Source organism: Tachypleus tridentatus, chromosome 13 (assembly GCF_004210375.1).
Source record: "Tachypleus tridentatus isolate NWPU-2018 chromosome 13, ASM421037v1, whole genome shotgun sequence".
In the NCBI taxonomy this organism is placed as follows: Eukaryota; Metazoa; Arthropoda; class Merostomata; order Xiphosura; family Limulidae; genus Tachypleus; species Tachypleus tridentatus.
In genome coordinates, this window is record NC_134837.1 from 115,351,046 (window position 1) to 115,366,073 (window position 15,028).

Here is a 15,028-nt window from a genome sequence, read left to right on the forward strand (position 1 = left end):
TTTTTTGTTTCATAATAAGTCGAGACTGATTTGTTACTGTAGCTTTCTTAGCCAAGTCTGTCAAGACCCAATCACTCCTTATACTGTAGAAGTTTAAGATGGCTTATTTGTATTTTAAGATTGCATCTAAATATTAAGGGTGACTCCCTTCTAACAACTGGCTGTAGATAGCGAAAAGCAGTAGGAGCTGAGACGTCGTGGATTCGAGCTCTTCTAAGGCTTGACTTATTTTCCTTAGCTGATGACTGATTTGACATCGGCGTCTGGATCGTGTCTGATAGATAGACGGAATATTCTCGCGTTTGGTTGCTATGGTCGCAGATATTATCTGTTATATGTTTTTTAAGGATTAGTAATGGGAAAATTAATTTTTATGTTTCAGTTTCTTTGTAATTTTTTTATTTATTTATATGAAATTCACCATTATTATTTTGTAGTGCTGATGGAAATTTCGCTTATTTACAATTAATATATTTGATAGCTTTTGAATTATTGTTTATATATTTATATATAGATATTCTAGAAATTAAAAGGTAAGCAATCAAATTTCATGAATAATTATTGATGATAATTTAGGTAGGTATGTAATAACTCTGAGTGATTGTTTTATTTGTAAGACCTAAATACGAAAAGTTGGAAACCTGGCACCAGGTCGCAGTATACATATGAGAGTATTCAGAACATGTTTAGGTTTGGGATTAATTTGCTCTTCTTATATGTAAGCGTAGTTTGTTTAAAATTAACTTTTAATATATGAGTTTTAAGTGCATATGGTACTTAGATTACAATAAATAAGTTTTATATGTAGAATAAAATTTAAGTTACTCAATTACAGTTGCTTGTATTAATTATTAATATTTGTCATGTTTATTTTCAGTGTTAACCACGTTTAATTCTTTTTATAACATACATTTTTATAGTATAATTTATAGTAATATCAATTCTAATCAATTATAGTAATATCAATTCAATTAAAATTGTTAATTTTGCAGGACCTATGCAGGACATTTATATTCCGGACGATGTAACTAACATTACAACTACAACTTAAAAGCAATTCCAGAGATTTTGTTTGTGCTTTAAATCAACGTGAGTAATAGTTGTGAAGAGTCAATATTTGATTATGGAGGCAGCTATAGCCATGGAAGATGCAATAATTATAGGATAATGTACGAGTATGCTTATGAGGGTTAAAGCCAGGGAGCCTCTGAAGTTTTTCAAGAACATGTAAAAATTGCCCTATCATATGTTACGAATTTCAGTATAGGTGTATACTATACTGCCTTTGTTGTTGTTTTTCACTCATATATCGAGTTCAGTGAGATAACTTCTTAGCCTTATCTCTCCAAAAGAAAATGCATTAAGAGATTTTAATCTCTCTCACTGATATAACCTTTCAGATTCTAGTATTATCCTCATAGCTCTCCTCTGGACCATTTCCAATAAATAACCACCCAGATATGACATAGGAAGGTAACCTGCAATTCACATTATAATTGTTATTTAGCAAGTAGTGAAATGTATGCATTGTTTGCCTTTTTGTTATTCATGTTTCAGATGGTGAGATGTGAACTGTTTTCTCCAATTTCAACTTCTGAACATTCTGTAAATTATGATGAAGGTAGCAGGATTCATGTCAAAAGCTATGATTTTGCAAATGAAAATGAACAACAACTCTCTGTTACAAATAAACCTGGAAGTTTTATTCCAGACTCTGGCATGAAAAAGTCACCCTTGTTTACTCTGGAAGCAAAACTCTATTTTAGGACAAAAGAAAAAAGACCAATAATTTATAGTATAAGAAAAAGAGATCAGAATACTAAATACAGGGATAATAGCTCCATAAATGAAAGATTCTTTTCACAAAGCCAAGAAAATGTTACAAGTAATTTGGTCAACATTACATCTGCTGTGGAATCCTTCAGTAAAAATAATGATGAAAATGTGGAACAATCTAAAAGTTTCTTTAGAAAAATTCACATGACAATTACACGTTCAAGAGATGCACTCTGGGCATTCACAGCTTTGATGGTGTTGTGTATTCTTCTTGCAGTAGCTGTTTTGTGTTCTCGCATGTGGCAGGATCACCATGGTATACCACTTTATCAACCTCCTATACCTGATCTTAATGAGAAGATACCTTTTAAGGGTAAGGTTGTTTTTGATACTACCTACTTGTTTTGCATAATAAGAATACTCCATGAGCTAGCTAGATGCAACAAATACACTGCATTAACTTGTTCAAAGTTGGCATAACTTGAGTTAATATGGTTCTAGTATAATATATGAAGTTTATTTTAAGATTTGGATGTGTATTAATCATTCTTTGTAGTTTCATAATTACTTGAAACTAAGTAGTTGACAGTTTTTTATTGACTTCTTAATAATGTATGTTGTACCTTTTCATGGGAATTACATGTATAACAATAAGGTATTAACTTGCATCCTTTCAAAATTCTTGGAATTTGTTCTTGGATGGAGTATTAAGTTTTTTTTGATTGGTAAATTTGTAAATGATGTGTTTCACTGTTACATATAGATACATCCCCTATTGTTAAAGATACTTTTTAATCTATGTGTTAAAGTGAGCTAGCTCTATGTCCACGCAGTGCTTTGCTAAATCTTGTATGAGAATATACTATTTAAGGTAAAGTATACATATGACTATACATTAAAAACTAAAAGTTGGCAAAGCCATGGAATTTTTTTTTTCCATTTTCTTTTGTGTCTTGTACATTTCCACCCTGCTATTTACTAAAGAAAACACACTGATTTGCAGTAAAGGCAAACAACAACAAATTAAAAAGGCTATATATCTCTGTCTCTATTGTTTCTATAATTAATAAAAGAAATATACACAGACTAACTACTCTGAATAAAATTATTATGGCAAAATGTGTTGATATGTAATGGGAATTGTATGGAAGTAAGATGCAACTAAGAGTGAAAGCAAGTCCTTTGACTTCTGTTATGATTCCAACCTTTGTAATGAGAAATTTTGAAACCAGTATCTCCATTGACAGAAACATAACTAAGCATTCTTATCAGGAATGAAAAACATCAACATTAAATAACAGATTTACATGATCTTGTTAACACGTGCCTGTTTTTATGAATTACTATAATTTGTCTGTAGATGTTTATTACTAATAGTTTTTATACATAAGAATGTTATTTAGTAGTAAATGGAATTATTTATAATGCAGAAAGATAAACTTTACTTCCAACTGAAAAATAAAAAAAATCATATTCGCATGTTACGATTAATACAACTGTTGGTGAGTAAAGTAAATCTAATTTTGTTTATACTAAATAAAGGAAAATTAGATTTTAAACTGTACATACCATTGGTATACTTGGAATTTTCTTCTTTTAAGCTTGAGTATTATTTCTAATTAACATTACTACTGTTGTGATTTATATCACTTAGTAATTGTCTTGTGCAGTATTGAATTTTAGGAAACTTTTTTTAAACAGTAAAATCAGCTGGTCACAAGCAATAATTTGATTTTGGCCAAAGGCTGAAATCAGACATTTAATATATTTATGTAGAGGGTTAGATGTAAGATATGGTAACTGGGATATTTATACAAGGCCTAAGTCTACTGAGAAGGCTTACAGCCCTAGTTAAAGTACCTTTTTTTTTAAGCACTGTTTCCACACTTGAAATGCAATTTACTTAGCCCATAATCAATTCTAGCTAAATGCTGGTGTCTCTTATTGGTTAAGAAAAAGCAGAAAGATAATGAGAGACTAAAAGAAAAAAAATGGCAAAGCAGTTAGTGAAAGACAACTGCTTGAAAAAATGTTAAGACTATTAAATATTTGGTTTTAAATCTCTTGCAGATAAAGTAATTACAACAATGATAGGTTTATTGATGTTACAGTGAAAGACTTTTGACTTTTATAATTAACTGTCTGACATGTTGGAGATTCTGTTTTGAAACCCATTATACCTAAACCTGGCCCTGTTTATGTGTAATTACTGTTCAGGGTACTAAAGTATTTTCTGTATATAACCTGCAATGAATGAATATTGCACTAACAATTAAAACAGTTTCAGGAGAAAGCTTGTCATAAAGTCCAGCTCTTAACAGTGTAAATATAATGTTTAAATTTAAAAAAAAAAAAAAACATTTTGTCTACTTTATTGATACGTTTTTGTAATGTTTTCCCATCTTTGTTGCTAGTATTGACTTTGTAATTGTGAATACGACATTTGATATAAAAGTAACCACTCAATAATAGTTGTGCAATATTGAAGAATTTATTTAGAATGTTAGCTTACACAAATTAATTTTGGCTCTACACTTAAGACCAATTTTATACATCTATATACATGTATATAAATTATATATTCAATGGCAGCGCTAGGATATTTTTGTTGGGGGGGGGGACTGAGGTAAACTGTGGAGGGGGCTTCCCAAAATGCCATCAATATGAAGTATAGATGGTAAATTATAATAATGTAAATATCAAGGTACATTTCAGAAAGGTGTGCTATTTTGAACTGCATTTTCACTGCAGTTTTCATTGGAAACTCATACTCTGATTAGTAATTCATTATTACAAGTTAGAAATAATCTGTTTATGAAAATATGCATATATGTAAAAGAGGAAGCTCACCTAAATTCCACCCAAGGTAATACATAATAATAAAGAAAATCAAGATTAGTTTAGATTGAACATTTAATATACCATTAAGAGTAAAGCTACAAATAAAAAGAAATACAACATAAAGACATAGTTTACATAGCAAAAATGAATTATCCCATGTGAAGTTAATACACTCTGAGGAAAAGTAAGGTCACTATCAGGCTAACTATCTTTCATCTTAATGAAGACGTTGAGTTCTACAGATCTATGTCTCTTTGATGTTAATTGTTAAGCAACAACGATGATTGTGTATTCCACATTTTATGAATATATGTAGGTAATAATATTGGGGGGGCTTGGCTCATTTGGTGGCTCAAGAAGTGCCACTGTATATATTGCATTTGTTAACAAGCTTTAATATTTTCTAAAGTAACAAAATATTTACTTTCTGGAATAATTAAAGAATTCAGAAGAGTAAATTATATATCAATTTTGAAGATAAAACAATTTGTGATTTAAATTTGAATTAGTTTTGGAAGTGTAATCTTACTTGGTCCACATCATCTACTACCAGGTGTTTTGTTTTCACTATACTCTTAGAAAATGTCATAGAAAGATTGTCTTTGAACTGTCTCAAGTCACATTTGATAAATTTTGTATGTATTGCATGATGTGCTCCAGTGTTTTATTCCTGTTTTTTGAAGCTTTCTGGTTTTCCATTTACACTTTCTGGTTGTATTGAGCTCATTAAAATTTTTTTTTTCCCGTATGAGTAATTTCATGGTTGAGTACTTTTTCATAGACTAATATTTTTGTTATCTAGGTTTAAAAAGATATGGTAAAATTATGTTAATTGTTATTAAAAAATGTTTTCAACTTGTGCAGTTAAATGTATTTATTTCCAAAGGCCCCCAAGTAACTCGGGGAATGTCTGTGAACTTACAAAGCTAAATGCAAAGTTTCATTACCTATGTAGCTTTGTACTTAATTACAAACAAAATATCTCTCAAAGATTAATTAAGAAATTATTAATTAAATAAGAAATTAATATTTAATCAAAAACATTTCTTCTGCCTTACTCAGATTCTAATCCTACTTCTTGAAAGATGAGGTAAGTGAAGTATAGTTTTCCATCTGTGTTATGCAGGTTTTGCCATATAGAGGGCCTTTTAGAAGAGAAATCTTAAGATAATGCTGCAAAATGTTAATATTTCTGGTTTGTACAGGTTTCTGCCCTATGCAATTTCTGGCTTAGACAGGTTTTACTGTGTGTATATAGTATCAGTGGCACTTAAAAGGACAAAAATTGTATCATTAGGATTTAACCATGATTGTCAACAAAGTACAAATATAGTTCAAGATGGTTAATGGCAAAACCTGTGCATATACATGATGTACATATGGACTGCATTATTTTATAATACGTGTTTGTTATAAATAATGGAAAAACTAAATATTTTTAGTATCAATCAAAACTCTTTGTTTTTTTTTATATTGTTCTTTTATTAATTTTAAATATTTATTTATGCTTATCATAATTATGTGGATTTTTAATATTTAATATGAAGTTCTTATCCATTTTTGTAAATGCTTTATTACCTCCCCAAAACTCCTGTAACATGAATTTATAAAAAAATAATGAGATGTAAGCATCTTTCTCAGTTTCCCAATACATTCATCTAGATCAGTGGTTCCCAATCTTTCTTGTGTCCTGCACCCCTAAAAAATTTTAATATGTTCTCACACCCCTCACAGTAATTATTTATTCAAGAATAAAGGTGAAGGTGGCCTAAACAAATGTTATCTTGCACCCCCTGTAACGCTATCTCGCAACTACCTGGTTGGGAACCACTGATCCAGATGGATGGGGATTATATCCTGACAACATAAATATTGCAGTATTCATCTTTAATTCACTAACAGTGACATTAAATTCTTTCTATTGACCAAGAGCATATATTTAGCTCTCTTAATTTATTACAGAGAAGGATTATAAAAGAAACTCAGAATTTTCATAAAACTCTCTCTTGGGTCCTTGGTTAATCATGAACAGTTACATCCACCAATTGGCTAAGCTGTCTCCATAAATTTATGGGAAGCAAATTATTTTTTGATACATTATAGGACTTTTAGTTGAACCAGTTTGATCACTTACACAATGAAATTCACTGATTTAGCAAATAGTTGCTTCTGTTTCTCCTAAGAATACAACAGCACATACTATCCTAATCAATACATTTCTATTAGATTGTCCATCAGCTGAATCTTCATCTCTGTTCTTTAATTTTTGGAGAATAAATGAAAATTTATTCAAAATTAATGTCTTTCCTTTAAAAAATGTCAAATATTTTACTTAAATTTAGAGATCTGAAAATTATATATACAGTATATGTGAAACTGACAAACAGCAGAAATCTCATCCCAAAAAACTCAATTATTTTTTTATTCTTCAATAAAAAATGTACATTTTGTTTGTATACAGGGCAGCTAGTATTTCTCAGATTGTAGTATGTACAACCAAGCAAAACAAAACAGAAATGGGTGGCAGTTGCCTTTTCTTCAATCAGCATTTCCAAATAGTGACAGCAGCAGATAGCTTAATAGTTTCATTATAACAAATACAGGATGAGCTAATGGGAATCAAACCTGAGACCTTTAAAATCCTTCCTTTCAAATCACCAAAGCTAAACAACCTGTAAAAAGAAAAAAAAATTGTATAGTTAAAAGTCTGTAGAGCACATATAGCCCATTATGTGGATTTGTACCTAACAACAGATAGACAGTTTTGCAGTATTTCATACTTGGAATAATAAAAAATAATAATAATCAGAAACCCTAATTTTGATTAACTGACTTAAGCAATTGTTGGAATAATTGGATAGCTAATTTCAGTTAGTTGATTATTTTTGCAACAGTTGATTTGATAATAACTTGAAATAATTGTATGTTGGAATAATTTGATAAAAATGTAATAACTAGAAATGTTACTTTTGATTAATTATTTACATGTTACTAATCACTGTGATCACTTCTCATAGGTGATCAACTAAACTGCCCAGCTATAAGTACAGGACACTAAATTTAAATGTAAACAAATGAGGGGAATTTGGCAAACTGGTCCAAATATTGGCATTAAAAGCCACAAAAACATAAAGTTTATAAATAAAAATTTAATACATTTGTGTTATGTATTTTTTGAAAAATCCACTCTCACAAAATGGCTTCAGTAATCTTATGAACAAACATTTTGTGAACAACCACAAGAAATTCTAATGGAATTATGTATTTTTTGAAAAATCCACTCTCACAAGATGGCTTGAGTAATCTTATGAGCAAACATTTTGTGAACAACCACAAGAAATTCTAATGGAGTGAAATTTTTATAAAAACATTTTCATTTGTTCCTACTGTCATAAAATACTGACATGTATATACATTAGCTGATATGGGATAATTAACTACAAACTTTGAAGTAAAATCTCTCCTTCCAGAGGCTTTAGGGGCAAAATTAATGTTCTTGAGGTGGCTGAAAAGACGACAGAAACGGAGAACCAAAAGGGAAACAGGAGCAAGTTCAATAGAAATGGAAGAGTTTCTGAGTGGAACTCTTTACACTGATGAAGAAATACAATAAATTAACTCCCTCTGTTTTTTGTTTTAGCAAAATGTTTGCACTTGTCAGAATATATTGTAATAAAATTGAGAAGCCTTGCAAATGGAATAAATATATTGGTATAACAATTAGAAATAAGCCACACTTAAAAATACTGTTAGGAGATGGACTATGGATTAAAAAAAACAACACTAACAAACTATATATATTAACATTTCATAAAAGTATTGCAAAATATTTCCTTTTTTTATTTTTCTTATCAGGTGAAGTAGCAACTTATGAAAAACAAAACCTTAGTAAGTTATATGCATGCTTTTCCTTGAGTCCACAATTCAGGTCTTAGACAAACTATTTTTAAATAAACAAATTATAATTATTTATTGTAAAATTAATCTGTGCATTACAATATATAATTGTGTATGTGCCAAAATCATTGTTTTTCACTATTGTTGAATTTGTTTCCCTTTAAGTTGATGTGTAGACAAGTTTTATTTGAAAAATTGCTTGGTGAAAGCAAGACCTTTTGATTTCTTTGTGAGGTGATGTTTCAAATGTGAACTTGATGTATATGTTGGAGACATTAGATCTGCAAATCTTTTATATGTTGGATCTAGCATATGGTTGTGTTTGAAAGTATTCAATCTGGAAGTTTAACTTATCAAAATTAAACTGAAAAATAATATTCAGCATCCCACTTTACATTTCTTGCACAATTTACAGGTCTTGTATGGCCTGCTGGTTAGAGCACTTAATTTGCAGCCCGGGGTTCATAGGTTCAAATATTATCACTGAATATGCTTGCCCTTTCAGCCATGGGTCAGTCCCCATTCATTGGGAAAAGAGTAGCTCAAGATTTGGCAGTGAGTGTTGTAGACTAACTGTCTTCTCACTCGTCTATCACTTCTATATTAAGAATGGCGAGTGCAAAATGCCCTGAAGTTACTTTATGTGAAATTCAACAAACGGGTATATTTTACAACCATTTTGAAGACCTTATACTATTATATTTGATTGTGCTTTCAGTATTAAAGTATAGATATTTTTGTTCTCCTTACTTTAACTTTCCAATTATATTTAAGAAAGTTAACACTCTTACCTTAAATTGATGCATGCCACACTTACTACTGATTTTAATAAGTATTTTACATGTACAATACATTTACTGAAAAGAAAAACTGAACAATATTATCTGAACTGACTACATTTGATAATTAACATTCTATTAGCTTAGCCAGCAGTTCATTGGACTTGGTGCAGAAGTGATACATTCTAACATATTTTTGTTAAAAGGCTGCCTCTGAAATATGAAAAGCATCTCCTTGTTGAATTACTCTTATGCTGTCAAAACATTATGCAACAAAAGTTCTTGATTTTCCTTGACATAATCAGAGTATGCCTCAATTTACCATAAGTTGTCCACTGCACTACATGACTTGTTGCATCTGCAAATTGTCCCTTTTCATCATAATCCAAATCATTTTTAACAGTCACACTGTTAACTTTTTCACAGTTAAACTTAAAATGGATGTTAATTGCATATCTTGGATTCTGCAGCTTTTGAACCCTTTGCAATAATCTTTTCCTCAAGTCATATTTTGGTTTATTATTTGCATTGGGTGGAGGACTTGACCTTCTGATCTTTATAGCCTTGATGCTTTACCTATATAGTTCTTGAAAGGCTGTATATCCAGATTGAGCCTTCATACCTAAAGCTTAAGCTGTAAGGAAAGATAAGTGCTGTTTCTCATATACTGTTCCCTGCCTTCACTGATTTTGATTTTTGTTCTTTGAAATGTTTGTTCTGTCAGGGTTATTCATCATTACTTAACATGTATCAAGTCTTGCAAGGAACCTCAGAAAAGGTTTTTTTAATACCTTGTGATCATTTATTACCTATATTAACATAATAGCTTGAGTAGTTGCTTTAACTTTTATTTACTAGGATTTATCTAACTGCCTTGAAAGTAAATTTAGGTTACATCTTACCACAAATGTCATTTGGCAATATGGTCAGAGTATCCTTATGAGCACATTATGCAGGTTTCAGTGTGAACAAAAATAAGTTCTTAATGTATTCCTTAAAAAAAACGTTTTAAAATTCTAGTTGCCTCTCATTACAATTCTTTAAGCTAGAAGTAATTCTTATCAGGTCAGTTATTCTTTTTATTTTCTTTGTAGTTACCTCTTATACCTATTTTGTGCATGGTAACCTGCATATAACTATGCCACCCAATACACTTTTTTTTACCAAATGCAGGGTACCTTGGGTTGTATAGCAGTTTGATATATACAAAAAAAGTCACTCCTTTATAACATGAGACATGCTTCATTGGACTCATTCAGTTGGGAACACTTGCATGTTACACATACCTCAGCAATTGTACTGTACAAAATTCCACCATCTGTGCTGGCATTTCATTTGCAAGTGATTCCAAAAGATATGTGAGTTACCATCACAATTGCTACTACAAAATGCAGTTCACTAAAGAAAAGCAGATATATAAACCCTTTTGATAAAGGTGCAGTAAGTCACATGTAAGATGGAAAAGTGGAGAACTTTGGATAAGTTAACAAAGGATTTTGTATAAGTACCTATTTCAAATTAATTGTAGTTTTAAAAACATTATAAATTTTAGTTTTTAATAGTTATAACACAAGGTAACAAAAGTTATGGAGTTTTCTGAATAAAAATGGATCACAACTTTATTAAAACAATTGCAACTTTTATTTTTTGCATTTTATGAAGAGCTAATGTAATTTAAGTAAATACTGTTGGCTTATCAGCCAAAACCACCTTTATCCGAGGGTTTTGTTGGAATGAAAATTTTCAAAAGATTGCATACTAAATCTGTATTTGTCTTTTCATTCAACCTGTTTGTCAATTTGTATCCATGAAACTGCTGGATTAGCCATATGAAAGTGTTATTTGAAGCACTTGATTGCCAAAACCTGTTGGAAGTTTAGCTTTGAAGAGACATCAGGTGTGTGATTTACACCTCACATTTAACTACACTTTTGCTGATGTACAGGGTCATATTAATGAAAAAATTGATGCAGTTCTAAAATATGTTTATTCAAGGTGGATGTCTCCAGAATTGCTCAAAGTTTTCATCTTTCTTAGGTTATGGTGTTACTTTAATATTTATACACCCATTTGTATATTCTCTTTGTGTGAATGTGTCTGTCTCTCTCTACATATATATACAAAATATGTCCATTATTTTTACAATATTACTTTTTTTTCATCAAACAGTATTCTTGTCTTTATTTCTTTTGCATGTAGTTATTTTTTTGGTGTGAATATTAACTTGAAACCTGTTCTTAATATACAGTTTAGTTTGATCTAATTTCCTTAACCACACCAAATTATTATTTACATCATTACCATCTACTTTTCTGTTAAAACTTAACAACTTGGTTAGGTTTTATAAATTAAAGTGGTCAAAGTAAACGTTTTAATAGCTCATTTTTATACCCCATTATTACAGCTGTATTTAGTATATTCTCTCACAGAATGTTGTGATACATATTAGTGTACTATTTTTTATTTATTTTTTTTGGTTTTTAAAGTAATCCAGGAACTAACAACTGGGCCTAAATGACCTAGTCTAGACAAATAAACAAAATGGTACACTAAATACAGCAATTCATAACCATTTTTACTTTTTTTTTAATTTAGTTTTTATTGCTGTTTTGGATTAATTAAGTACCGAGTCCACTGAATCCAGATGGTAAGAGGAAGAATTACAAATTCTACCTGGTAGTTTCAGGGTTAATAGTTTCGAAGTAGTAATTGAAGATGTTCTGCAATATTTTCCAACAATATTGGAATAGAAATGTGTTACAAAGTGACTATGGTTGTACTGTTACCTACTATAGAGATAGTGTTCATAGGTTTAAATTTTTAAACCCGATTGCTTCATCTCACGTTTTTTATCCATTGATAATTTTCTATTTTTCACCCTTTTTTCTCCAAGTACCAGTTTTTATTATAAATGTAAAATGACAAAATAATCATAAGTTACAATATTTTGATGCTTCTTGAAAGTGATTGTGATGGTTTCTATTCGAGTAAAAATAAAAAATTATAGTTTGTAATTAATCACATTTAGTGAAGTCTGAATGAAAACATGCACCAACCAGTTGTAAAAACAAGTTTTAACAAACATGTTTGCAGGGACATCAAGCAGCTACTTTTGATGAGGGGGAGGGTAATAATAATACAAATACTGAGTAGGTACCTTCTATTTATTATTAACCCAAATATGTTGAAGTAATTTGAAAATATTTATATACTTTAATAACCAGTGATGAGTTATTAGTAATAACAAGTCTGTGTTTTACTTTTCTTGTTATTAAATCCAATAAGTTAAAGTAATTTGAAGATAATTTATACAGAAATCTGGGATTATTAAAGGGTGTGGAAAGCATTTGGAAGGGCGAGGCTACATCCACCTACAGCCTATGAACATGCTGCCACTTTGTGTAATTCATCATTACTTCCAAAACTTTCTGTCCACACCACAATAACAAGTTTAAATTAGATTGTTAATGACTCTTCATGGTTTTACTTACATCTTATGATTTAAAATTTACTTTTTTTTTGCATGGGTATCTAAAAAGTTATTTTAACAAAAAGCTTAAAATCTTTACAGCCATTGCACAAACTGCTGACTAAGAAATTATTTTTCAAGTAAAAAAAACACAACAGAGAACAAGGAATGAAGAGAATTAAGTCATTCGTAATTCACCAAATGATTCAAAACATTACGTTCTCTTTACCCTAATATTGTACTGGGAGTTTATTAGTGACAGTTCTGCCAGTCACAAGTTTTCACATGGAAAGAAGTACCTTCAATTTTTATGGTCAAAACTTGAGCACATCTCTTAAAAGGTTACAACATCAGTTTTAAATTTTAAAATATTTATTTGTAAAGATTAGAAACTGGTGTAGATTTTCCTTTGTCACTGTTGAAAAAATCAAGTTTCTGGAACTATCCAAATTTTGTATTTGAATAGAAAACCTATGATATAAGAATAAATTTAACTTTTTAAATGTCAGTCTTGGAAATAATATATGGATTTCCAAAGGTAATAATTCACAAGAGTTAAAATGCTTTAACTAGGTGTTTTGTAAGGAAATTTTTTTTAGTTAAAAACAAAACAAACTCAAGACCTGATGCATAAGTACTACTATGCCAGTTTAGTTCCCACAGAGTAATTTTGTAGCAAAACCAAAAAGAGAATTATTGGTTTGTTAACATCTGCCACACAAGCCAAGCTAGTATTTTTTAGTACTGACCCTGACATGGTCAACAGAAGGGGTCATATAAGAAAGTGGTGATTACTTTGATGGGCCTTGACAAATGAAGATTGGTACAACTTCTAAAATAAATATATTAATGAAAATACATAATGATGAAATATGTAAGGAAAATACTATGGTACCATGTTAGGCATTATGCCATACTTCTTATATTTACTATTCTCAACAGAAATGGTATTTTCATTTTGACAATTGCCAGAGAAATCATAATGCATTGTGGACTTTCTTTCAGCTTCAACACTGCCTCTCTGGGATTTGTGCAATTTCTACAATATTCTTTTCTTGTTGCTATTATACAGTTCAGTCCTGAGGTATCAAATGCAATAACAGTTGATTTTTAATTTGGGAAACTACAAAATTCACACTGAAATTCAGACAGATAAAGAAATGTTTCAAATTAGACTTAATTTCTGCCAGAATGCTAAGATTTATGTCAGTTTTTTTTCTATTTTTATTTTAAACCTTTTTACTATTTTAAATGTACAATATATTTAAACTGATCCTCAAACTTCCTAACCTTATGTTGTGAAAATGCAATTGACATAGAACTGTTATACAGTAAAAATATAAAAAAAATGCTTTAAACCTTTTCCCCCCCTCAGTGGTTTTTCATCATATTTTAATTCATAGAAAAATTTATTGTTGAATGTAAAATACATAATTACAGAACTTGTATGTTTTTCTCTTTTTGAGTTTAAATACAAAAAAAATTCTTATTTGACATGAGAAATAAATATTAAAGAAACATCCATTAATATTCTTTATAAACAAATTACAGTCTCTTTAACAATTTCTTTACATTTGCTGCCAAGAATCACACATTAGTAATTATACAGAATAGACAAAAACTATGCTTGCTGAATATTTAGTACTAGGAGAATTTCCATGTTTGAAATTGCAAGATTTATGTTTGGTAGTCATGACAGTATGGATTTCTAAGTATTAACCATTATCATGTTAATTAGTAAGGTTATTAGAAAACTTTCCGACTCTAGCTCCTGACAAGTTCTAATTAAATGTTTAACAAGGAACAGTTGTTTTAAGGTCCATATTTTTGTTAAGCAACACATTTACAACTGCCCAATTTTGGGGTAAATTGATGAAATCATGGTTAAGGCTCAAAATAATGTTATTTATCATTACTGTACAGTAACAGATTTATTATATTAATGTGCAATTTAACTTATAGTACATTTAAGATAAAAATTGTTCAAATTCTAATGAAAAGTACACTGATATGATAGTAATGCTTTAAAAGGATAAACAATTATAACACACAGACAAAAAATATTTACATTACTTAACATGTTTGAACCCTTCACGTGTTGATAGCAATTTTATTTCTTCTTAAGCTTGTATAGTTAACCCCCCAAAAAAAAATTTTTTTACATAATTGTAAAAATAGAATTCCTTAACAGGTTGTTCCTTTGTATTAAAAAGTTCAGTTAAAAACAGAAAGGACCATTTTAAATACCTCTACTTCATTTACTTTA

General features: G+C 29.8%; 1 protein-coding gene across 5 annotated transcripts; it reads left to right on the top strand.

Moving 5' to 3' along the window:
• Nucleotides 1–603: 603 nt before the first annotated feature.
• On the top strand, nucleotides 604–12,311 carry LOC143237805 (uncharacterized). Of its 5 annotated transcripts, none has more exons than XM_076477417.1 (4): nucleotides 604–718; nucleotides 993–2,149; nucleotides 5,680–5,707; nucleotides 8,088–12,311. In XM_076477417.1, exons 2-3 carry the CDS (start codon nucleotides 1,519–1,521, stop codon nucleotides 5,697–5,699), a joined length of 651 nt encoding a protein of 216 aa, XP_076333532.1. In that variant the 5' UTR covers nucleotides 604–718; nucleotides 993–1,518; the 3' UTR covers nucleotides 5,700–5,707; nucleotides 8,088–12,311. The 5 variants fall into 5 exon arrangements, with proteins under 5 accessions (XP_076333532.1, XP_076333533.1, XP_076333529.1 ...); XM_076477418.1 differs by lacking the exon at nucleotides 8,088–12,311 and adding an exon at nucleotides 7,635–8,081; XM_076477414.1 differs by lacking the exon at nucleotides 5,680–5,707.
• Nucleotides 12,312–15,028: the final 2,717 nt, after the last annotated feature.

Bases quoted from the DNA above. Each gene is read 5' to 3' on its own strand.
- LOC143237805 (XM_076477414.1), top strand. From the start codon at position 1,519: ATGTATGCATTGTTTGCCTTTTTGTTATTCATGTTTCAGATGGTGAGA. The intron at 2,150-8,087 runs GTAAGGTTGTTT...CTCTCCTTCCAG, and splicing joins TGAGAAGATACCTTTTAAGG to AGGCTTTAGGGGCAAAATTA.